This window comes from Sminthopsis crassicaudata, chromosome 4, assembly GCF_048593235.1.
Source record: "Sminthopsis crassicaudata isolate SCR6 chromosome 4, ASM4859323v1, whole genome shotgun sequence".
NCBI classification, from domain to species: Eukaryota; Metazoa; Chordata; class Mammalia; order Dasyuromorphia; family Dasyuridae; genus Sminthopsis; species Sminthopsis crassicaudata.
This window is the reverse complement of record NC_133620.1, coordinates 464777922-464802593: the sequence shown is the minus strand read 5'-3', so window position 1 is coordinate 464802593 and position 24672 is coordinate 464777922. Positions and strand designations below refer to the sequence as shown.

The following is a 24672-nucleotide window of genomic DNA, read 5'->3' as shown; positions in this document are numbered from 1 at the left end:
GGCCCGCCCTGTTCCATATCTGGGACACATGATGACAGGATGGACAGGTGGCCCATATATCCTATCCACCAATAACCCAAAGCTAATGGTGATAGCTAAGTCTGGAAGGCAAATTCCCAAAGAGCACAACGGGCTGACGCAGAGGGAGAGGCTGACAAGAAAATGAACAGGTGTAAATACAATTCTGAATTAGGATTACAACACACATACACAGGCAGATGTTAACAACAGTTTATTTAAAAGTCAGTGATCCAAACAAAGAAAAATTTAAGCAATCACCAGGGACTATAAAGCAGGAAAGTGACACAAGCTCAGATTTCAGATAAAGCTATAAAATTAAAATAACCTAATGTCTTAAAACATCTAGTGCTTTAAGATTTGCCAAGTATACTATCATATCTAATCCTCACAACAACTAAATTATAATCATTTTACAAACAAGGAAACTAAGGTCCAGAAGGTTAATGGCTTGTTTCAGGTCATAAAGCAAGTGAAGATTCAAGGCAGGACTCAAACTCAGCTCTTCCTGACTCCCATGTTCCCTCCACCAGACCAAGACCAATCCAGTATGTGCCCAAGGACTTCAGTCTAGTAGGGAGAATTAGAAATGGGACACACAATTCCAATGGACTCGTAATGGAGAGAGCCACCTACATCCAGAAAGAGAGCCATGGGAACAGAATGTGGATCACAACATAGTATTTTCACTTTTGTTGTTGTTGTTTGCTTACTTTTTGTTTTCTTTCTCACTTTTTTTTTCCTTTTTGATCTGATTTTTCTTATGCAGAATGATAAATGTGGAAATATGTATAGAAGAACTGTACATGTTTAACCTATCCTAGGGGAGGAAGGTAGAAAAACTTAAAACACAAGATTATGCAAGGGTGAATGCTGAAAACTATCTGTATGTATTTCAAAAATAAAAAGCTATTATCTGAAAAAGAAAAAAGGGGGCACAAATAACTTGGTTGCAAGGTTGTAAAAGATTAAATGCAGATTGCTTTTAGTTTAGAGGATGGAATCAGAGCAGGCTAAAGGAAAGAAGTAACCTAAGCTGGGCCTTGAAAGGAGGAGTAAAGGATATTAGCAAGTAAATCCCTATAATCCAGGTGGAAGAGGAAGGAATATTTTGGGTTGAGGGGATAAGGGATACCTTTCAGAATGATAGGAATGGAGTGGGGAAAGAGCACAGAGTGGCTGGGGTACAAATTTTGTAAAAAAGACAAGCATCAAATACCACTGGAAAGCTAAATTGGAGTAAATTGCTCAAGGCTTTCAATGCCAGACTACAGAGCTTATATTTTATCCTACAGGTAATATGGATACATCACAGGTTTTTTCAAAAGGTGTAAGCCAATCAGACCTGGGCACCAGAAGGTTACTTTGGCAACAATGAAATAGAGAAGGGAAAGGCCAGAAGGAGCCCATTTAAAGATGTAAGGAATTGTTCAAATGGTAGATGAGGGCCTGGACTCTGGGAATGGAAATAAGGGTTGGAAATGAAAGGTCCTGAGGATGTGAGATTGAGAGGATTTGATGAATGACTAGATTTGGGAGGAAAAGAATCAAAAATCCAGCAAAAAATGAAATCACCACTCTTGAAAGAAATTAAGAAGACTAATAATCGGAGAGTAATATAACAATAGTACTCCCTAAACTAATTTATAGATCTAGTACTCTAAAAAACTGCCAAAAATTCACTTCATATAATTGGGCAAAATCATAATAAAATTAATATGGAGAAACAAAAGGTTAAAAATCTCAAGAAAAAGTTTTAAAAGAAAGAGGGGGGTTAGCATAGAAAACCTAAAATTAGGTTTTAGAGAATAGAAATCATCATCATAACTATTCAGTGTTCATTAAAAAAGATAAAAAGTTAATCAATGGAATAGATCAGCTAATACAAAAAAAAAAAAAAAAAAAAAAAAAAAAAAGCCCAGAAAAATAGGGCTCAATTAATCTCAATACACAAGCTGTTGGAGTAGACAAAAAACACTTTAAAAAAAAAAAAGGAAAGCCCTCTAGGAGAAATTTGCCACAGCGAGATCAATATCGCACACCACATACCACAATAAACTCTATTCAGATATATGCCCAAGACATAAAAAAAAAAAAATCACATTATAAACAAATTAGAGGAAAAAGGAAGGAGACATTATTTTGCAACTGTAGAAAAGGGGAAACATTCTTGACCCAATATAGGGTCAAGAGAGGATCATGGGACGGAAAATAGACACTTGGAACTGCATAAAACTGCAATGTTTTTGTGTCTTCTCTACCCCGCAAAAGCTGTATAGTTAGAATTGGAAGAGAAATAGTTAAGTGGAAGTAAAATCTTTGCTATTTTTCTTCTTATATCCTAAGATATAATGGGAATTGATACAAGTACCAAAGCAACCACCATTCCAACAGATAAATGGCCAAGGATAAGTAGATGCAATCTTCCTTTTGTCCCTGTACTTCCTCTCTTCTCTCTCCTCAGCTCTTTGCTATCAGACTCCCCATCTCATCATTCCACTAAAACTGCTCTCTCCCGAGTTACTAGCAATCTCTTAGATATGAATGACAATGGCTTTTTCTTCCTTGACCTCTTGGAAACCTCTGACACTTTGGGTCAGCCTCTAACCTCATTCCATCTCTTCTCTCCAATGCTTTCTTCAGCTTCTCCTTCTATCTCTCTGATCATCTCAGTCTCCTTTATGAGCTCTTCATGCAGGCCCTGCTCATTAACCTTCTGTGCCCTCTACCCCCAACTCTCTGCTCTGGGCCCTCATTTTTTCTCCGCCAACCAATTTTCTTTGGAATTTCCAGTTCCCAGGAATTTAATTATCATGTCTACACTAATAATTCTCAGGTGTAGTCCAAGTCCTTAAGATCCAGAAAAATCCAGTCTTTCCTCAAATCCTGCTGGCTTTCCATTAGACCACAAAACAGTTGAACCAGTAGGGTTGGGGCCCTTCAGGGAGAAGTACCGGTCAAAGAGAGATTTGATATTATTCTCTGGGGAAGATGAATGAAGTCACCATGAAAGAAAATGAGATTGCCAACAAAGAGAAAAGGGAAAAGCAAAGAACGAACTAAGAGTCTTGAGAGATACTTACATTGAAGGGCTAAAAGAAAGACAAACCAAAAGAAGCTTCTGATTAAGGGCCACACTGCTCTTCCCTAAGTGACTCTTTATCAAACTTCCTACCACATGGGAGGCAATTATAATAGTCATCAATTAGGTGAGAGGTCCAAGGGCTGGGAGTGGAAAAAAGATGGCAGAAACAGAATTGATGATACTTGACAGATGACTGAATACAAAGGGAGGGGCTATTCAAAACTCACAAATAATTCCAAATTTATGACTTAGATGATAACCATCTATTTAATTACTTTGTAATTATGAATATTTATTCTTTATACTTAAGAGATGTGTTGCTTCTTCCCCATTAGGATGTAAGCTTTTTGTGAGTAGATTCTGCTGCATTTTTTCTTTTTGTATCTGTAAGCCTAGAATGACATCTGACATGCAGTAATTAATTAATACCTAATGACTTAATGATTGATGGGGAAGACAGTGGTGCCCTAGACTGAAGGATCTTAGAGAAAGGGTAGATAGTTTTAAGAGGGAAAATTATCAGTTCTATTTTAGACATGATGAATTTGACATGCTGAAGGACAGATAGACAGTGGCTAATAGGCACTTGTTAATGAAGCACTGGATTTCAGATGAGAAAATATAGGATGTATAAATTTGGGAGTTATCTGCAGACAGGTAATAATTAAATCTATGGGAAATGATTACATCAGCAAAGGAAAGAGGGTAAAAAGAGAAAAGGGGAAGGCTGGGAATAAAGTCTTGGAGGCACTGAAGCTTGAAATGCAGAATATAATCAGATCAGCAAAGATTACGGAAAAGGTCATAGAGATATGAGAAGAAGCAGAAACCTAAGGAAGCAAATATGTCTGAGGAGAGGATGCAAACTCTTGAAGATGATAGCTACATACATTAGTAAGGAGATGATTTACAGTAGGCTCTTTTTTAAAAGTAGATTTTAGGGGCATATTTTGTTGTATTTCTCTTTATCTCCCGCTGCCACATCCCTTAGAGAGCCATCCTTTAAAACCAAGAGAAAAAAGAGAAAGAAATCTGTTTGGTGGTGTCCGTTTTGTGGTTTATATCGTTGAAGCCACTTTTTGGCTTTTCTTACTTCACTTTGTATCAGTTCATTTATCTTTTCATACTTTTCTTCTTTTACATGTTCATCACTTCTTGTGACACAGTAAAAGTTCATTAAATTAATGTATCTTACTTAATTTAATCATTCCATCATTGATGGGAACAAGATCCTTTCACTTCTTAGTGCCACAAACAGAGCTGCTATAAATCTTGTGGGATACATACAGCCTTCCTTGTCAGTGACTTCTGGGTCCTGTGGTCTTTTTTTCTTTTTATTCTCAAAAAAAATTTTTTTTTTTTGCAAATACATGTAAAGATAGTATTGAACACCCCCCCCCCCTTCCAAGACATAAAGCAATCTGATAAAGGTTTCCTGTGGTCTTTCTTAAGAAGAGGTTAAGGATTGGGACATTTGTTTAGCCAGATGGGTGCAGAAACATGCTGACTCATCTAGGGATCTGTTTCCCTTAGTCATTCTGTCTCAGGGACCATATCTTCTCTTGGGGGCTGCCTTCCTCTTTCTGATCCTTTGGGTCAGACACAGAAATCATGTGCCTCTCACTACAACTAGTTCATCTGGCCTGTTTTATGGAGAAAAGATCCATGGGCAGGAAGTGCTTAAAGATAAGATTAAGGGAAATATTCCCTAATGCACATTGTCCTATATATGTCCCTGCTGACTACATATATATATACATCTATATCATTATTGATAACTGAGCAGACAGAAAAACAAGGAAAATGAAAATCTCTTACCTAAAAACCCCACTATCAATAGTCAAGTATACAATCTGCACATACACATTTTTGACTTCTAGCTCTTTGGCTGGAGACCAACTCAAGGAGCCACTTCCTTCTTGCTCAACTACTACTTCTTTAGGGTGGATACAGGCTGCATTTTCAAAGCTCCTTCATTAAATATCCTGTCACATAGAATTCTTGTCATCATTTTTGAGTTGCCATTCAGTAAAAGGAAAAGTAATTCCCTTTCCAGCTCTACAGTTTCCTCAGCAATGTTAATTATTAAGCACAATGTGTTCAGACACTAGATACTGTCTGTTTCTCTAGGTTAAAGTGCTCTGTGCCTCAAAGTAACTTTCAAAGAAACTAGAAAGACAAAGGCAGGGAAAACAGAATCGCAGTTAGGTACAAGTTAGTTCTCATTCTAGTTTCTTTAATCAGCAAATAGAACCATAAATCAAAGAATAAATTTTAGTATCCAGAGTAAAAGAGCTGATACGAGAGCCCCACACCCTTCTGACATCCTCACCAACTCCACACATAGAAATATAAATGTCAATATCATCAGTTTTCTTTCTATATTTAATAGGCTGCTCTAAGGAATCCTTTTTAGATAGCTAATTTTTTTAAAAAATGTAAAAGTCAAGCTTTTATATCATACCATGTGGCCAAAATACAATTCAGCTTATCAAAGAATCCAAGAACTAGAAGTGACTGTAGAAATCACCCGGTCCTATCACTTTGCAAATGAGCGATGAAGCCCAGGCAAGTTCAACCTTGTCCAAGATCCAACTGCAGCAGGTCCAAGGTTCTTTCCAGTTTTAAGAGTAGAGAATTCTGTGATTCCCTATGCAGTTCTCTTTGGACTAACTAATCCAATCTCTTTTGGCATGTCCAGTGAAAACTTCAAAGCATGCTTTTTTGTAAGTCTATTCCAAGTAGGAATAGGTCTATTTTGGCAGATTCTTTGACAGCTCCCTTCTGAGAAGCCTAAGAGGCAGCAGGGACTGGATTTGGAAACAACAAAGTCAAGGCTCCCAAGTCAGCCTCGGATATTTTACTACCTGCCTCAGTTAATCTCCTTGAGTTTCAATTATGACCTCCACAAAATGCAGATTATCCCTGAAATACATACTGCAGAGTTGTTCTGAGGATCCAAGGATAAAATACGGGCAACCAGAAAGAGCTATGCCAATCTCAGCCAGGCAATCAAATTGACTTCTAGTTAAGATATCCTTACCCTGGGATCTGTGAAAAGATTTCAAGATGAAATCAAAAGATTTCATTGATTCATGAAGTTGAATAGAGGAAGGGAAGGAATTACATCTTTATTTTCACTAGCTTCAAATTAAATTTAACACTTCTTTCAATTATAAATGTTGGCAGCAAACAACTATTCTGAGAAGGGGTTAATAGGGGTCATAAGACAACCAAAATGGTCCATGACACAAAAGAGAAGTCCTGGACTTAGATGCTCACATCTTCTCTCACTATGGATCCTTCTTCTTGTGCATCCACACCAATTTCCTGACAACCTCATCATAGGGTTGCCCTCCCTGCCTTCCACACCTTAAAAGTTCTCTTGGACCTTGCCCATTCTCTGATGAAATAACTCTTCCTCTCATAGTCTTTATTCTATCTTCTCATTTCCTCCAAGAACATTCTCCCTAGGGTGCAGCTAGCTGGTGCAGTGGAGAGAGCATCAACCTTGAATTCAGGAGGACCCGAGTTCAAACCCGATCTCAGACACTTAACACTTCCTAGCTGTGTGACCCTGGGCAAGTCACTTAACCCCAGCCTCAGGAAAAAAAAAAAAAAAAAAAAAAAAAAAAACATGCTCCCTGAAATCATCCCCTCTTCCATGTTTGAGCTCTTCTTATCTGCTGTTTCCTTGTCTGTAACCTATGAACATGCCCAAGTTTCCATCCTATTTGAGAAAATTTTATAGAATCATATAATTCTAGAGAATTGGAACCTCATGGGCATCTAGTTCAGAGGTATCAAGTATGCAGCCTGTAGACACATGTGGTCCATAACACTCCCAAGTGCAGTCAGTCCAAACTAGTTTAAAATGCTAGTTGATGTAATGGATAGAGCACCAGCCCTGAAGTCAGGAGGACCTGAGTTAAAATCTAGTCTTAGACACTTAATATATCCAGGCTGTGTGACCCTGGGCAAGTCACTTAATCCCAACTGCCTCAGGGGAAAAAAAGCAATGGGAAATGACTAACAAAATAATAAAAGTATAATAAAGTATTGATACCATTACACTTTGACAGACTTAAACATGTTTATCCTGGCTTTCCTGAGTCTTTTTCCAAGGATAACTGTCATTTGGTCAATAAGCCTCTACTATGTGGCAGTCATTGTGCTGTAACCCATTCCTTTAATTGATCCGAATGTGTCATGAATTCAAGGCTCTTCATCTTCTTGGTGGCCTTTCTCCTGCAATCCCCTCTGCCTTTTAATTGTTCTAGACTTCTTTTTTCCTTTCATAGTGAAACTTCTGAAGGTTTTTGCCCACTGTTTACCAGGCCTGACTTCTATCCTATTCTTGGACTCAAACTGCCTTCTACAAAGTTCCCAGTGGTCTCTCTCAACTGCTAAATCCACGGGCCTTTCCTCAGAATGGATTCTCCTTGACCTTGAATCACTGTTTGACCCTAACCATTGCTTTTCTCTTCCCTTGGCTCTGATGCTCCTTTTTTGGTTCTCCTACCTTTGTTTTTACTCTTTTTCAACCTACTTCATCTAATTCCCATTCCCTAAATGTGGGCCTCCTCCAAGGCTCAGTCCTGGCTGCTTTTCTCTTCCTTGATGACCATCCTTAGTTTCCATAGGTTCAATAATCATCTCTATGCTGTTGTCATCTAAAATCGATCCTATTCTGTCTTCTGAGACCTAGTCCTGCATTGCCAATATTGGGCTAGAAATCTATATTTGAACGTCTTACAGATATCTCAGTCTTAACATTTCCAAAATGAAATGCAATACTCCCTCCCAACTCCGTCTCCTTCCACTATTTCACAGTCATTCTTGAGCCTTTCCTCTTTTTTCAGCTCTCATGTCCAAACGTGGCCACATCTTCATGACCTTCTCTCTACTGCATCTCTTGTATTGATAACTTCTCCACTTATACAGCTCCCTCCTCCCTCCAGTTCAGGTCTGCAAAAATCACCACCCCTCTGGATCTCTGCATAGTCTCTTAATTGATTACTCCCCCTTTCCAAATCAACCTTCATCCAGTTGCCAAACTAATATTCCTAACAACACAGATTTGACCATGTTACTTCCTATTCAAAAATTTTTAATTCTTCCCCTCTGATTCTAGCAGAAAATTAAAACTCCTCAACCTGGCATGGAAAGTTTGTATCACCTGATCCCATCTACCTTTCCAAAATAGTTGCATAAGCCTCTTCTTTCCATATTCTCACTTTCTATCAAACTGACTTATTTACTTTCCCATGTACAGGATGGTCTTTTCTCTGCCTCGGTATAGTCTTCCACACCTGAAATGAATACCACTTATAAACCTAAAATCTCTTGCTTCTCTGGAAGCTCAGGTGTCACCTTCCCTAAGAAGCACTTCCTGATTCCCACCGAAAACTTCATAATCTCCAGAAACTCTCCATTCCAAAGGATGAAAGCACTTCTAAGTCTCACACTCCTCAACACAGCCAAAGTTTAGAGGGGGGGATTGGAGAGCTCCTCCCAAATACTCCACTCTGAGTAGGCACTCAAAGAATTCACCTCATTTCCCACCCTACTACATCCTTAAACTTCATTTATCTTCAGAAATTCACCATTCCAGGGGCAGCTGGGTGGTGCAGTGGATAGAGCACCGGCCCTGAAGTCAGGAGGACCTGAGTTTAAATCTGATCTCAGACACTTCCTAGCTGTGTGACCCTGGGCAAGTCACTTACCCCCAATTGCCTCAGAAGAAAAAAGAAATTCACCATTCCACAAGATGACTGCAACTCACACTTCCTCTGTACACTGTCCCTGAGGTCTCTCACTGGAGAGGGCCGAGGGTGGACAATGACTGACTAGAGAGGGTAGCTGGGTATTGAAGAGCTCCTTCCAGATTCTCCACCATTTAAAGAAGGCACCATTCACTGCATCATTTTCCACTTGGCTATTTTTCTGGACTTCCTCATCTCCAGAAACTCATTCTTCAGCAAGCTGAAATCAACTCTGAAACTCACTTCCTCAGCTTCTTCTCCAGCTGCAAGCCTGCACAATGCCAGTTTTTCAGCCTTGTATGGGGAATTCTTCATCCACTGGACTGGGAACCTCCTAAGGGCAGTGGATTCCCAGCACTTCGCATCCGGACTGACACAAAGTTAGGCACTAACTAAATATTGACTGACTCTGTTTTGTCAATATTACTCTTGAAATTACTCTGTGTTGCTTTGTAATCTCTTTATATTTACTTATATGTAAATCTCCCAGTAGATTTCAGTTCCCTTAGGGAAGCACCAGTTTAGTTTGCCTTGTGTTTAACCCAGTGCTTGCCACAAAGCAGACCTTAAGAAATATTTCTCACATTGAACTGAATCTTTCTTATTCCTATTTCCCATTCCCTCAGGGAAAAACTCTGGTAAAAGACAAGGGCCAATAATGGGTTATTATACCAGATAAACCAGTATAGATTAATGTGCTAGTTGAATCCATATTAAAATCCATGCAAATGGGGAGGAAGAGCAAAATGTAGAAGGGGAGGCGTATCAGGAAATGACTCTGGTGCGAATATAATAATAAATATAAATTATAATAATATGTAATATATACATATGATTGTTATATGATAACAAAATGCATGTCTTCTCAAATTTGCCTTTAACAAGCCAGTAAACATTTCATTGAATTTAGATCAGTGGTCTGAGTACTGTCTGGAATACAGCTAAGACAGGGTCTCTGAATTCAAGGGACTTAAAAACTAGTTGGGGAATAATACATATGAGCATGAAATAAAGAATAAAACAGTAAATGGGCTATATATATAAGTCTGATGCCACATAAGGAGGATGAGTCCTGAAATAAAGCATTGAAATTAGTAATAGATATAGTATTATAGGAGCTGGAAATGGGTATGACCACTGTGTCCCTGTTCAAATGGGGCAGTGAGTGACTACTGGGGAAAGTTGGTAGTGGGGAAGGGAGTAGCAGCAGCAGGAAGCCATTTCTGCTTTAAAACCAGGGACAGCTTATTGCTTAGAAGAAGCCTCCCTCCCTAGTGACTGTGACCTTCTGGGCCTGGCTAGTCCAAGCCTTTCATTTTATAGACCCAAGCCCAGAGAGATGCCCAAAATGACAGAATTTCTCAAGGCTGGAGCTGGGATTTAGGATTCTTTCACTAATACAAGCTCCTTCCTTAAGTCTTATTTTGGAAGAACAAAACAGATAATGAATAAATAAAATATGGCAGGTAGCTATCGTGGGTTCTAGGAAAGAGACAATGAAGAAAAGCTGAAGGGAGGGCCAGTAGACAAATGTAATCATCTGTACCTACCATTTGTGGGAGTTTCAGTTTGCCTCACATCACAGAAGTCATATATTATGACACAAAGCCAGGCACATGGGATACAGATCCAAACCTTGGGGCCAAGTTGGTGCATATCCTTCCTTAAATTCTCACAGGAAATCTGTCCAAAATGCTGAAGGCATTCCTGCAGATCTGACAGCACACAAAGAACTAGGCTCTCATCCCGGGTGACCTCCCATTCTCATTGCATGGCCTCCGTCCCTTTTCCTATCTCAGGATAAATAAATCAACAGTATAGGAAATTTATGTTTTAACCTTAACATCATCATGTATTTCTCTCTCCCTTACCCTCCCATGGCCAATTGTTGGCTCTCAAAAAGTACTTTCTTAACAAAAAACCCTATGAAATAGGCACTCAGACTTGACAAAGGTCACAGGATTATTAAGAAGAAAAGCTGGCCCTCAACCCAAATCTTTTAAAGGGTCCCATGGTGCTCTCATGATCCCATGACTTTACTAGTGATAAAGGGCCTGGGCAATAGTGTTAGCAGTAGGAAAAGAACACAAGGGGCAGCAAGAGAAGAATTCAAAAGCAAAGCATCAACTCTGTGATTGAACGATGATGAAAAATGAACAAGCCAAAGGAATGCCAAGATTCCCAGCCTGAAGAACTGGTTGTTAGGGGAGATATCCTGGGGTGAAGATGTACTTGTGGCACCCCTCAAAACACATCACAGAGACAGCTAATTGACACTTCCCTGGTTAGGAGCTACCTGTTCAGGAGCCCCGGAAAGATCCCAATTTAAAGTACCATGGCTCCAAGCAAGGGTTACCCCTTTTTCCAAGTTTCTTAAGACAGTGCTCAACAAATCTTGGATCCCAGATTACCATGACACCTGGCAATTCCATCAAGGTTACTTTAGAAAGAACAGAGACTAGAGATAGGTAAGATAGGCAGATTTTGCTTATGCCAAAAGCTTCTCTCTGGGACATGTAGCTCTTTATTGAGTGAAAATTCAAAGTGGATTGTGAGAGCCAAAATTCAGTCTGTCTGAGGGAGAGTAACAACGGAACAAAGAGGACAATGTTTAAATCTTGCACCTGTTTGGGGGGCACAATCTTAGCAGACCCTGCATTTTGTTCCTCTTCACAATGCATCTGGGGTTTGCTCTAACTTAAAAGGAAGCTGCAGTCCCACCCAGTGGGGCCCCAGGCTTAGAATCCTGAGGTTTTAGATCTGCCAGCTTCACTTAGATGGCAGAACTCAAAAGGAGGGGAAAGAGAGGCAGGGAGAGGGCTTATTCAGGACCAGGATTTCTGCTGGGACCTTATATATGGCCCTGGAAGCACCCTGGTCAGAAATACTCTCTAATGTTTTCCAAAAGACCTTCTGAAAGATTCTTGATTCACTACTGATACGGCTGTGATCTGATCCAACTGTTTTGCAGAGCAATCTGGAATTATGCCCAAAAAATTATAAAACTGCCTATACCCTTTGACCCAGTAATCCCATTAGTAGGTCTCTTTCCCAAGATGATTAGGGTGAAAGAAAAAGAACCTCTTTGTTTTAAAATATTTATAGCAGCTACTTTTGTAGTGGCAAAGCCCTGGAAATCGAGAAGGTGTCCATCAATTGGGGAATGGCTAAACAAGTTGTGGTGTATGATTGTGATAGAATGCTACTATGCTATAAGAAATGGACATAGAGCTCGATGATCTTAGAAAAATATGGACAGACTTGCAGAAAATAATGAAAAGGAAAATGAGCAAAACTAAGAGAACAATGTATACGGTAACAACAATATTGTTTTAAGAACAAGTTTGAGGGGCAATTAAGTGGTACAGTGAATAAAACACAGGCTCTGGGATTAGGAGGATTTGGGTTCAAATTTAGCCTCAGACACTTGATACTTACAAGCTGTCACTTAATCTTAACTGCACCCCCCTCCACACCACACAGAACCATGGAGAAGTCATTTTGACAATTTAATAAATACCCAAATTAAATACAAAGGACATATGGAGAAAGATGCGATCTGCACCCAGAGAAAAAATGGACAAATCGAAGTATGTGTAGTTTTACATTCACACACATACACATATATACACACACATATACATTAACACATATATTTATGCTTAGTGGCATCTGGGGAAGGGAGAGGGAAAAAAAAAAGAAAATTACATGATAACTTTATTATATATTTTCAAGGAATATCAAATTGTATATAATAGATTTGCAGTTTCATGTACAATCCTTTTATATATATTCTATTGTGGAAATGTTTGTTTTATTTCTTAAGTTCAGAATAAAATAAATAAAAACTTGTTTTTTATAAAATATTATTTTATAAGTATTATATTTATTTTCTCCTAGAAATTCTACTAAGAGAACCTGGATAGCCCTAGTTGGAAGTACAATATGAGGAGAATCAACACTCTTCCCCCACATCTTTCCTTCAAAGCTGAAGTTTTTCTTGCTCCCAGATTCAAGAGCTATTTTCAAAGAAAACTCTCTGAAGAAAACCTCTAGCACTATATCTAACCTCTGAGTTGTCCTGTGTTAACCTGAATCTCATCTGAAAAAAAGCCAGCTCTTCTCTCCTTGAGTATGGTACCTCAACCACCTTGTCTGTTGTTTTTCAAGGTAGATCCTCAGCCCTCACAGAACTGCAGATTTTGAATAGGCTGATAAAGACAAGATTACTAGGGAGTTCATGTAACAGCACAAAAGTGTCCGGAGGACGCATGTGAAATGCATCATCACACTTGCAGCTCTCAGAGCTGAGAGGAAATATAAAAATCTCAAAGCCCAGCAATGTCACTTTGTAGGTAAGGACCCTACAGAGAAAGAACCTTTGCACAGATCTGATTACATAACTCAAGTAGCTTCTGATAGGCCCATTTCAGAGCCAAGTTTCATATCTTGATGTTATTTTATGGCCACTTACATAAACCATTAGGTTTAGCAATTCCATGAGAGGTTATATTCTAAAAACAGAATAAAAGCAGTTGACTAAGATCAAGTTCTACTCACGGATTAATAAATGGAAGAGCTGAAAACAAAAATACCAACTGATTCAACAACTACACAGCTCATCTGTTGCATTGGTATCCTTGCAACATCAAGGGCTCCGAAACCCTCAGCACCAGGAGCTGGGCTCCTAGCAAAGTCTGCGGCCTAGAATATTGGAGGAAAACCATTTGTAGGAGTTTCAGTTTGCCCCACATCACAGAATTCAAAGCGTCATGTTATATGTACCTCTGTACTTAAAAGGAAAATTCTATATGCCTTTTGTTTTATGCTTTTCTTGGAATAAGTAAAAAGAAAATGTCCTGCTAGAGACCTGTAATGGAAGTAATGAGTGCTATTAGAAAGCCATGAGAATCCTTACTAAATATGGGCTTCTAAATGTTAAGAGATTTAACACTCACTTCTCGAAAATGTAAAATATATCCTATAGAACCCCAAAATGCTTCTTTATATGTCTTTACTTGGCTACAAGTTACTTTGAAATAAAAATGTAAACAGCAATAATTCTCTTTAGCCACTAACCTAGAAAATATAACAGGGTAGCTATAATAGTGAATATTTCTTTCCTAATTCGTTACTTTCCCTCATTTTAAATGAAAATGGACTTTAAGTCATTAAAATGTCTAACTAAAAAGATTTTTGGATTTGCCATTTTGTTTCCAATTTCTTGTGATTCTATAACAATCTAATTCAGCAATTCTCCAAGTATGATCTGAGGTCAAAATTATTTTCATGATAATTCTAGGATGTTTTCATTTCTAACTTGGTAGCTATTGATAGATATAATCCACATAAACAAAAACTCTTTGGAGAGTCATCAATAATTTCTGAGGATGTGAAACTGAAAGGTTTGAGGAGCACTGAGAGTCTGATTCAATTTTACAGGTATGGAAATGAACACTGTTCAAAGTTCCACAGCTATGTGATGCTGAAGCCCAGAAAAACCTGATTTCTTAACTCCCGGTCTTTCCCTTACACCACAGGCCAGTCCACTTGTAAATTCTCCTGTGACTCAAAACGGAATGACAACGGAAAGGGCTCTTTAGGAGGAAAGAAAATTCCCAATTATCAAAAAAATCAATTATTAACAGGAAGTAATCTATAATATGCCTTAATAAATTCAGTTCCAGGAATAGGAAAAGGACCTTATTTATCTCTATATCTACCTTTGGGCTACCTAGCAGAGTATTTACTATACAAATAAGGATTGAGTGAATCAATGAATGGATAAATAAACTGTAACATAGGTCAGGAGATGGTCCTAAGCCAAACCAGCCTGGATCAGTTTTTGGATAGCTGAAGAGCCAAGAACCAGTTTGTTACTAGATCTGGCCCTAGTTTATCCTAGGCAGCCTGCATTTGGTACATGGATACAGTGATAGACTTATGAGTCAGGAAGTCCTGGATTTAAATTCTGCTTCTCCTATTTTGTAGCAGTGTGATCACAAACCAAGCACTTATTTCATAACTTTCCTGTAATGCTGACTGAATGATAATTCTTCACAGTGTTGTGAGCTTCCAGTGAGACTGTAGTACAGCCAAGTATTGTGCAAACTTGAAATTAGGACTGGGATCAATTATAAGTTTTATAAAAAACTCAAAATCTATGTCTACCAAATCTCACAATTTTCCCATGACACTCTGATAACCTTCTTTTTTCACCTTTTATTCAAATTCATTTAGGAGCTTCAGCCAATTTTTTTTCAAGCAGTAAATATGGGCAAATGTGGAACATTTTTTCTCTCAATAGGGTTTTATTTTTCCATTTACTTGCAAAGATAATTTTCATTTTTGTAAGATCTTGAGTTCCAAATTTTTCTCCTCCATTCCTTTTCCACCATCCTCCCCAAGACGACAAGCAATCTGATATACGTTATACATGTACAATCATTTTAAAGATATTTCCATATTTGTCATGTTGTGAAAGGAAAATCAGAACCAAAGGTGGAAAAAACAAGAGAAAAAAAGGCAAATCTACCCCCCAAAAGGTGGCATGTTTTGATTGCATAGTACCATAGTTATGTAAATTTCCTAGTAATTCCACAGAACAATTAAGATTTAGGTCAGTCCTCCAAGGACCTACCAATCCAATCAACCTGTTTGAAAAGCGTATACAGCCCGGGTGCTGCCAGGGAGCTCTTTGTCTCTTCGGTTTGTTTTGGAAGCATGGAGTTATGGGCTCTGCCCAGAGTCACACAGCCACTAATGTCTGAGGTCACACCTGAACGCTGCTCTCTGGAATCAAGCCCCAGTACTTCCCACTAGCCATCTAGCTGCTCGGCTTTTTGTTTCTTCATTAGAAGCTCACTTTTTAACTTTATCCCCTCTTCTTAAAAGCTGAATTCTCCAGTAATTCCTCAATTTAAGTGGCAAGTACTCGAGTCCCACCGATTCATTAGTGACTCGGAGACTTCTTTCCAAGAAAAGAAAGGAGCATCTCCTTGACTTTCCCACCCATTGCTTGTGACCTTGGATTGTGCTCAAAGACTCACACAACCAGAGAACAAAGTACAGAAGGTCATCCTAGAACCAGCCATCTCACTGAAGAGAAGAAAGCGAGGAGACCCAAAGATTAATGATAACCTTACGCGGTTCCAAACACTTCTCCAATAAAACCATTTGGCAGGTGCGTGCTGTTTCCCAGTGTGCTAAACACTCTCACCTACAGGACTTCGTGTAACAGGTTATCCCCATTTTCTAGGTGAGGAAACAAAAGTTCAAGTTCAGTGACTAAGCTAGGGACACAAGTGGCAGAACCAGAATCTGGCCTTGCAAGCCACCCTCCCGAGGTTGCCAAACTGATATTCCCAATCCACCAGTACAACCGTGGGGCCCTTCCTCCAGAAACATCTATGACTGCTGCCTTTTCTCCAGTCTCACCCACCTTTCCAGGCGGTCACGTTAAGGCACCGTCTCCTTTCCACCTACAGGAGGCGCCTTTCAATTCCCTGTCCCGCACCGAGTCTTTCTGTGCACAATACGTCTGTGGCCCATATCACGCTCAATCAGACCAAAACTTAAAACCCACACGCCAAGCCGCAGGTGTTCCAGGCCAAAACAAAGCAAATACACAACCTGCGGTGGGTGACGCGTAGTGGAGTCACTTGGGAGTGACTCGTGTGTGATTTGTGTTGTGAGCGGCGGGCGTGGTGGAGCCCTCTTGGGGGACCCGCATGTCGCCGGTGTGTGGGGGAGCCACAAGAATGAGACTTTTATGTGATGTGTGACTGTGAGTTTGGCCGCTCATGGGTGACTGTTGTGGTCACTCCAGTGGGACTTGTGTGGGACGTGTGTCTGTGCCAAGAAACTCACCAAGTTCAAGCCCAGACCCCGTCCCCCATCCCTCGGGGTCTGTGTCCGGGCAGAGGAGCACGCCCAACCCCCCCGCAGAGACCCGCGGGGTCCACAAGAGTCAGAGGTGTCCAGATCCTCGAATGCCCCAGAAGGGAAACTGAGTTCCTGGATCGCAAGCGGTCGGACCCGAACCTGGTCGTGCAGCCCTAACATTTGGGGCCGGGGAAGGGCTCCGCCGCGGTCTAGTCCGACCCTTCATTTTACAGACGGGGAAACTGAGGCCCGGGTGGGGACCGGAAGGGTCCTCGGAAGCCACCTAATCCCCATCCCTCATACGATCAGGGTGGGAAGCAGCGTCAGCGGAGGGGAAGTGAGGAGCCCAGAGGCACTCTCCCCGGCAGGAGTCGCTGTCCGGGCCGGGCCTCAGTTTCCCCGTCGGGGCCTCAGGCCTGCTCGACCCCTCCCCACCCAAGCATCCGAACCTGTCGGGGTTCCAGCGGAGCAAGGCCTGGCTCGGTCTCCCCGGCCCCTGAAGCCTTGCGGCTGCCTTCGCCTCTTGTGGTACCCTCTCCCGGGCCGGGCTCCGGCCCCGGCCCTGCCCCGATTCCAGCCCGCCTACCCAAACTCACCGGCTGCAGCAGTCAGATCTCCCTCAGTCCCTCCGCGGGCCCAGCTCTGGACCAGCTCCCCTGGGCGCTACCACTCGCGGGGGTGGTCGGGGCCGGATGACGCGGCAGCCGCCCGCTCCCTCCCGGCTAAAAGGACGGATCCCCCTCTCACTCTGGGAGTTTGGTTCGGCCCAACTCCGCCCACGCGCCACTCGTCCGAGCCGTCAGCTGGACTGGAAGAACGCGTGGGGGCGGGGCGAAGGCGGAGTTAAAGTGCCGGCTGGGGGAGGAGGCGGGGCATGGCAGGAAATGGGTGGGAGGCGAGGCTGAGGGTGCCTAGGTTCGGAGGGAGGAGGAGGAGGAGCGGGTGTTCTATCTCTGCCGGTGCCAGCTAGGCTTCGCTTGCGAAGTCACTCCACAAACATGAAGTGCTCGCCGAGTTCCTGGCACTGCGCCAAGAGCCGGGAACACAGAGAGGGGACCGAGCTGCCCTCGAGTTCACGGCCTGACGTTGGACACGGACACGATCAATAACTCCTAGTCTCCCTTAGAAGAAGCGCCCGAGTTTAACCTCATCGGACTGCTTGGGGAGGCGGAAGGAGGGAGAAAACCTGGGACACAGGTTCCGCAAAGGGGATGAGCTCCCCGCGTGTTTGGAAAAGCACAAAAAAAGGATAACATTTCAGTCACATGCATGGAACAGCTACCAGGCGAGGCGCCGATCGATGGAAATCGCCCTCGCGGAGTTTGTGACCCCTCGCGTCTCACACATTCACTACTGACAAGGATGTGCCGAAGTTCTCCGCTCTTCTGGAGGGGGGTGACGTCAGGGAGGTGACGGACCCGGGACGCGCGAGTGAATGGGACTGAGGGGGAGGGCAGTGCGGGCCCCGGCCCCGCTTTCTCCTCAGAGCATCCGGGTCCCGTGGCCAGACACGGAACAGGAGACCGGTCACGGCCCCGGGGGGCCCTTTGCGAGCGAAGGCCCGGGCTGACCCGACGCCCGCTCGGGGGTTAGGGACAGGTCAACTCGCTGGGCGGTCTCGGGAAAGGCCCAGAGAGAGAGAGAGAGAGAGAGGAAGCCGGGAAGGTTCCGAGATTCTATCCCAAAGCCCCGGAGGGGAAGGCGAGCTGAGAGGAAACTCTCCGGGCTTGGGGGACGGCCCAAGAAAATACCGAGACTCTGGGTAGAGAGGGCGGCCAGAAGGCCTTATACGTGTATATTTCTATGTGAAGTTTTGGTGCCGTGAATAAAACCGAAATTTCCTACTTTCTAGAAGCTTACATGCCAGCCTGCCCCCCACACTTATTAAAGTGGATAGTACCGGGTCCCCCCCCTTATTAAAATGGATAGTGCTGTGTCTCCCCCCACTCTCCAGAAAGCGGGAAGGACGTCGGAAGGCGGGACAGTTTCTCACCAATGTCTATAAAAGGCGCTTGTAAACTTTTACACCCCCATAAAAAGGCCTCACTTTGTGTCTCAGCTGCTGACATTGTCTAATAATGACTGCTCACTTCGCGTAGCAGCCCAACGCTCAGAAACGAGGAGTGAAAGTTAGGATGACGTCACCTCTTCCCTACGGGAGAGACGCGGGGATTAACCGCGCCGGACGACCGCGGGCTAGAGTCATTCCATGAGGGGCTTAAGCCCCGCCCCTTGTGAGCGGTGTGACTGTGGGCCGGTCCTTTATCTCCGCCCAGTCACCAAACACTTTCTTTGTTTTTTTTTTAAATTCATGAACCCCCAGGTGAAGAGCTGCTGACCCGGGTTAACTGGAGTTCACTGAATGGGAGAGGAAAATGAATAAATGAATAAGCAAGTGAGTGAAAAGCATTCTCTGAATGTTTAGTGCACCTCCTGCGCGGCGCTAAGTGCCGGGGGTGGGAGACCGAGCGGGAGGGCGCACGAGGCCGGCTCCGCCTCCCAGAAATTTACAATCTAATGAAAGTCTATTTACCATGGGACAAATGAGCTGCATGCAAGCTATGCAAGAAATAGTTAAAAGAGCGCAGGTGCTAGAATTAAAGGGGTTTAGGGAAGTCTTCCTGAAGAAGGTGGGAGTTTAGCTGGGATTTGAAGGAAGCCAGATGAAGAGGAAGAACTTTTCAAGCAAGGGGGAAATGGAGCGCAGAACGGCCAGGAGGTCCCGGTCCCTGGATCAAACTCTACGTGGTGAGAAGGTGGGAAAGGTCTAGCCCAGTGGCCCTCGAACTTTTAAAATAGGGGCCAGTTCCCTGTCCCTCAGACGGTGGGAGGGCCGGACTGGAGTAAAAACAAAAGCTCACACTGTCTCCGCCCCTCGGCCCATTGCCACATAAAAGTCCTCAGCAGGGGGGGAGGGGGCCCAAGTTTGAGAACCCTTGCTGGGTTGTAAAGGGACTGAAAGCAGGAAGAATATTCCAGCAGGAATCTGAATTAGAAGAGTGATTATAGCAGTGGAAAGGTGAGAAAGGACCAAGATATGTTAATGGTGGGGGGCAAAAAGAGAGAAAAGGAAGGGTTAAGGATGACCCAAGTTTACAGACTTGGGGGGATTATTATTATTACCATATTATGCTCTTGTAGCCATTCCTTCCCTGCACCTTTGTTCCTGCTCCTTCTTGCTTCTCTCCCCCTCCCACCCAGATGCCTTCCTTTCCCCCTGTCCAAATGCTCTTCATCCTGCAGGGCACAATGTTAGCCTGCCTTCCCCTTGAAGCTCTGTCCAGCACTTCCAACACTGAGCTTTCCTTCACTGACACAAGCCAAATGCTCCTCCCTCCCCCTCCCCACCACGGAGTCACAGATGTAGAGCTGGAAACAGCCTTATCCACTCAACTCCTCCATTCTACAGAGGAGCAAACTGAGGCTCAGCAAGGTGAGTGACTTGTTCCAGGGCACACATGTAGGCGTAGTGCACGTTGTAATGAAGCCGAACTCTCACCATTCTCCTTGCTGCTTTCAGCTCTGGAACTCGTCCCTGGTAGCCAGTCCTGACTCCAGGCTGCCTCCCGGGGCTCTCCATCTCCGGGCTGGCTCCAGTAATCTTTCTGTTTCTCTCATTAGCATCACAAACAGACGCTCTGCTCACCCCACCCTCCTCTAATACCCTTCACTTTCTGCTTCTGGAACCATAAATCAAAAGGGATTGTTCTCGAAGGGTGTGTCAAACGAGTCCTTTGGGCTCCCCTCTCGTGTCTTTGTAATCTGTGCTTAGTAAAGTGCTACATAGAACTTGGTAAATGCTTATTCATTCATCCAATGGGATGTAAGCTCCTTGGGGACAGAAATGATTTCACTTTTACCTTTGCATTCTCAGCACCCTGGACAATTTCTGACACATCTTAGCAGCTTAATAAATGGTTATTGATGGGTGGATTGTAGATTCATGTTCCCTTCCAAATGCCTTTTGCTATTCTATGAAACAATCTTCTGATATCCCCTCTATATATTTGTTTAATAAATTAACATTGCCCCTAGGTACCATTGATGAGGTCCTGAATAGTTATTGGACAGAGAGAAGCTAAAGAATTGGTCCCTGACCTGTATGTGCAAGAATGTCTGTGGCAGCCTCTTTGTGGTGGCCAGAGGCTGGAAACTATGTGGATGCCCATCAATTGGAGAGAGGAAGAATAAGTTGTGGTATATGAATATAATGGAATATTATTGTTCTGTAAGAAATGACCAGCAGGAGGATTTCAGAGAGGCCTGGAGAGACTGACATCATGCTGAGTGAGATGAGCAGGACCAGGAGATTGTTGTATATTTCAACAACAAGACTATATGATGATCAATTCTGATGGACATGGCCATTTTCAACAATGAGATGAACCAAATCAGCTCCAATAGAGCAGTAATGAACTGAGCCAGCGACACCCAGCGAAAGAACTCTGGGAAATGACTGTGAACCACTACATAGAATTCCCAATCCCTCTATTTTTGTCTGCTTGCATTTTGGATTTCCGTCACAGGCTAATTGTACACTATTTCAAAGTCCAATTCTTTTTGTACAGCAAAACAACTGTTTGGGCATGTATACATATATTATATTTAATTTATACTTTAACATATTGAACATGTATTGGTCAACCTGCCATCTTGGGGGGGAGGAAGGGAGGGGAAAAATTAGAACAAAAGGTTTGGCAATTGTCAATGTTGTAGAGTTGCTCATGCATACATCTGGTAAATAAAAACTATTAAAAATTAAAAAAAAAAAAAAAAAGAATTGGTCCCTGAAGCAAGCAGGGAGAAGGTGCTGATAAAAATCAGTTGTTGTCTAGTCTAAAATCCATGTCAAACTCCTAAGACCCACCCTCTCCTTGCCTCATCCTATCAGAAATCCCACTCAAGTCCCTCAGATTAAATTTTCCCTATAAAATCTACTTATGGGTAGACTCCCTTGGGTCAGCCCACAGCAGCAGTCTACTTTGTCTTTTCCCCTTTCCCTTCCCCCATGCCACGTGGTTTCTCTCCTCACTCCCCTATGCTTCTCAACTCCCCTTCTCCTCCTTGCAACTAACTAACTCTTTTGGGGGCCAAGTCCCTTTCAAGATTTAGCCTGCCAGCTAAGGGCATGCTCCAGCCTCATGGGTGCCTCCTCTCTACTGAGTAACTGAGTTCCACTGAGGAACTTGGCTTTCATGTGCTCTCCTACTTTATTTCCTATTTGCCATTCCCAGTGTCTATTGTACCCCTTCATTTTGTCTGTAAGCTCTTCGCTAAATAAATCTACCTTCCGCCAAAGAAAATGGCCATTGGGGGCTCTTCACATGACCGAACTCCAACTTTTGGTGCCTGCCATCACCTGGTGTCTACATCACCCACATCACCATATTTCCCTGAGAAGATGAATTTTCTCTAGAAAGTAAAGCTGATCATTCCCAGGCAAATGGTCCAGATACAGACAGTCACTTAGGAACAAGGCAGGATGGGATGAGCCAGTATTGGGGGAATAGTGGGAAGCCACTGACCCCTCTCACTCCTGCAGTGTTATAAGGGAAGGAGAAGAGGGAAGACATTTTCCCCTGGAGGGGACCTAGGGGACTGGATTTTCTTGGAATCAGAGGACGAGGGAGAGGGGGGGAAGCATTAATTATGTGTTTAATGATGAATCCCAGAAACAGCAGCAATTAAATGAAGTAATAAAAAATCCTTACATTATTATCTAGAATCCAGTGGAGATGCCCCAGAAGGGAATACAGTCTATTTCCTCAATTTAGCAGCACCCCCCACGGGTGGGAGAAAAAATTGCATTTAAGCTTTTGGAATTGACAGCAGATTATTCTCCCCTATGTCTCTAGTTACAAGGAGGGGAGAATAATAAACTACAATCCTGATGTTCAGGGAGAAGACAGAGAAATCCTTTCATCTTTACCAGTGGTGAAAGATCCGGGGGAAATTTGACCTGGTGAACCGGAATGAAAATGGAACAGAAGTGGTAGAGGATGCAGTATCACAGGATAAAAGAATAACTATTTGTTGGAAAGAATTGATCGAACCAAGCCTAATTATCGAGCTTCACACTGACACTCCAAGTACAGAACAGGCCTGACCTTTATCATCCCACCCAGTGTATGAAAGGCTAAATATATAATTTCAAATAGTTTATATATTTTTTTGTTTGCTTTATGACCTTGTCAAAATGACTATAGGTTGGACCTTTTCTAACTAAAGTATTTCAACAACAACAAAAAGAAAAAGAAAAGGAAGCTGATCAGAGGTAATGTCTTTACTTTTATCCATTTCCCATTTTTAGTGACCAGCAGCTCATTAAAACTCATGTTACATTATCAGCTATGATCAAATGCAGTTGTCTTCTCCCCTTTATCTTTTCTTCTAAACTGGCTATTATTTTGTAAAAAACAGAAAGGAACTGTCCAGGGCTGAGATGTGATTTATATTTTTAAAAATTTATTTCTTTGTTTATTCATAGCCAAAAAAAAAAAAAATCACCAGTTAGCTTAGACTCTTGAGAAACCTCTCAGCCTTTCCAGTTTAGTAAAGTCTGCCACCAGGAGGCATCAGAGGAGAATTATTATAATAAGCGATGGTGTATTGAACATGTCACTGAATCTTATATAATGAAATGAGCTTTGATTTTAGACTCAGGGGACCTAACTGATCCCTTGATTGGTGTTGGTTATTTATATGACCTTAGGCAATTCCCTTCTCTTTGAACCTGAACTTCCTCACGTGTAAAAAGGAAGAATTAGACTAGATGATTTCTGAGGTACCCTCTGATTCCAAATAGGGGAGAAGGGAGGGGAAAAGGAGGGGAAGAAGGAGAAAGCATTTATTATATGCCAGATGAAACTGAGGATACAAGTGTAAAAATCAAGGCAGTCCCCGACCTCAAAGAGCTCACCTTCTAAGAGAGGAAGGTAACATACATGAAAAATAAGGAGTCAAATGGTTTGGTCCAGGAATAAATGCTCTGTGATCTTGTTTCTTTCATACACATTGCCTGGCTCATTGTAGATGCGTTATAATTGCTTGTGTGTTTGAATGATTATTTTGAAATGCTTGAAGGCACATAATTAATTAGTCCCTGAGCTAGAACTAGAATCTAGGTTTCCTTAGTTACCTGCTGGTTAAAACACACACACACACACACACACACACACACACACACACACACACACACACACACACACATATATATATATATACCCTGACTAGTCCTGTTGAATCGGTACAGTTCTCACTTTAAATTCAACATCATCATCCTCCACCCACCCACCCCGTATGCCCAATCAGAGGCCCTAGATTAAAATCTCTTTGTAAAGGTATCAGAGGCACTTCAAATTTCTATTTGATACCCAGCCAAATTCCTGACAATCCTGTTCTGACTGTTGCACTGGCCAGAGGATGGATCAACTAAGTCCCTAGACTAACAATACAGATTTACGCTTCATAGCTTCCGCCCTAGGCATTGACATTGACCAAGGAGGAAAGGAAAAAGAGAAATACGATTCTTGTGTCTGCAGAAAATCAAACATGCTTTCATTTCCCTTTCCCCCTTTCCCTAACACCTAGTACAACTGCCTAGCACAGATGTGATGAAACTCTCTTGAACTAACTTTGAACTTGAGTGATTCCATCTTGATTCTAAATCATTCCAGTTGGCTAAGAAAGTGTAATACACCATAATGTGTGTGAAGGAAAAGCTCAAGTTCCTGTTCCTTTTCCAAAAGCACTGTTTTCTCCCTACAGTTAACTGTCAGTATTGTATTTTACCTCTCTACTATTTGTGTCCCTGTCTCCTTAACAACAGGTACCTGTCTCTGTGGTGGTTCAGTTTTTTTCAGTCCTATTTAACTCTGAGTAAACCCATTTAGTTTTCTTAGCAGAAATACTAACATTGTT

At 42.3% G+C, this 24672-nt stretch overlaps 1 protein-coding gene across 8 annotated transcripts in view; it reads right to left on the bottom strand.

Annotated features, from left to right (window-relative positions):
- POR (cytochrome p450 oxidoreductase) overlaps window positions 1-24672 on the bottom strand; it is an 81563-nt gene that overhangs the window by 46605 nt on the left and 10286 nt on the right. For 2 of the 8 annotated variants that reach the window (XR_012481518.1, XM_074264118.1), the window contains exon 1: window positions 17349-17484. The exons of 2 other annotated variants lie outside the window; for them this stretch is intronic. Coding sequence is in view for 2 of the 6 variants with exons in the window: in XM_074264114.1 (XP_074120215.1) it covers window positions 10419-10524 (106 nt within the window). In the remaining 4 variants the exon portion in view is untranslated. Of the gene's footprint in view, window positions 1-10418; window positions 10660-16013; window positions 16060-16309; window positions 16420-17201; window positions 17485-24672 lie in introns of those variants that run through there. 4 more of the 8 variants (XM_074264121.1, XM_074264120.1, XM_074264117.1 and 1 more) reach the window with 4 other exon arrangements.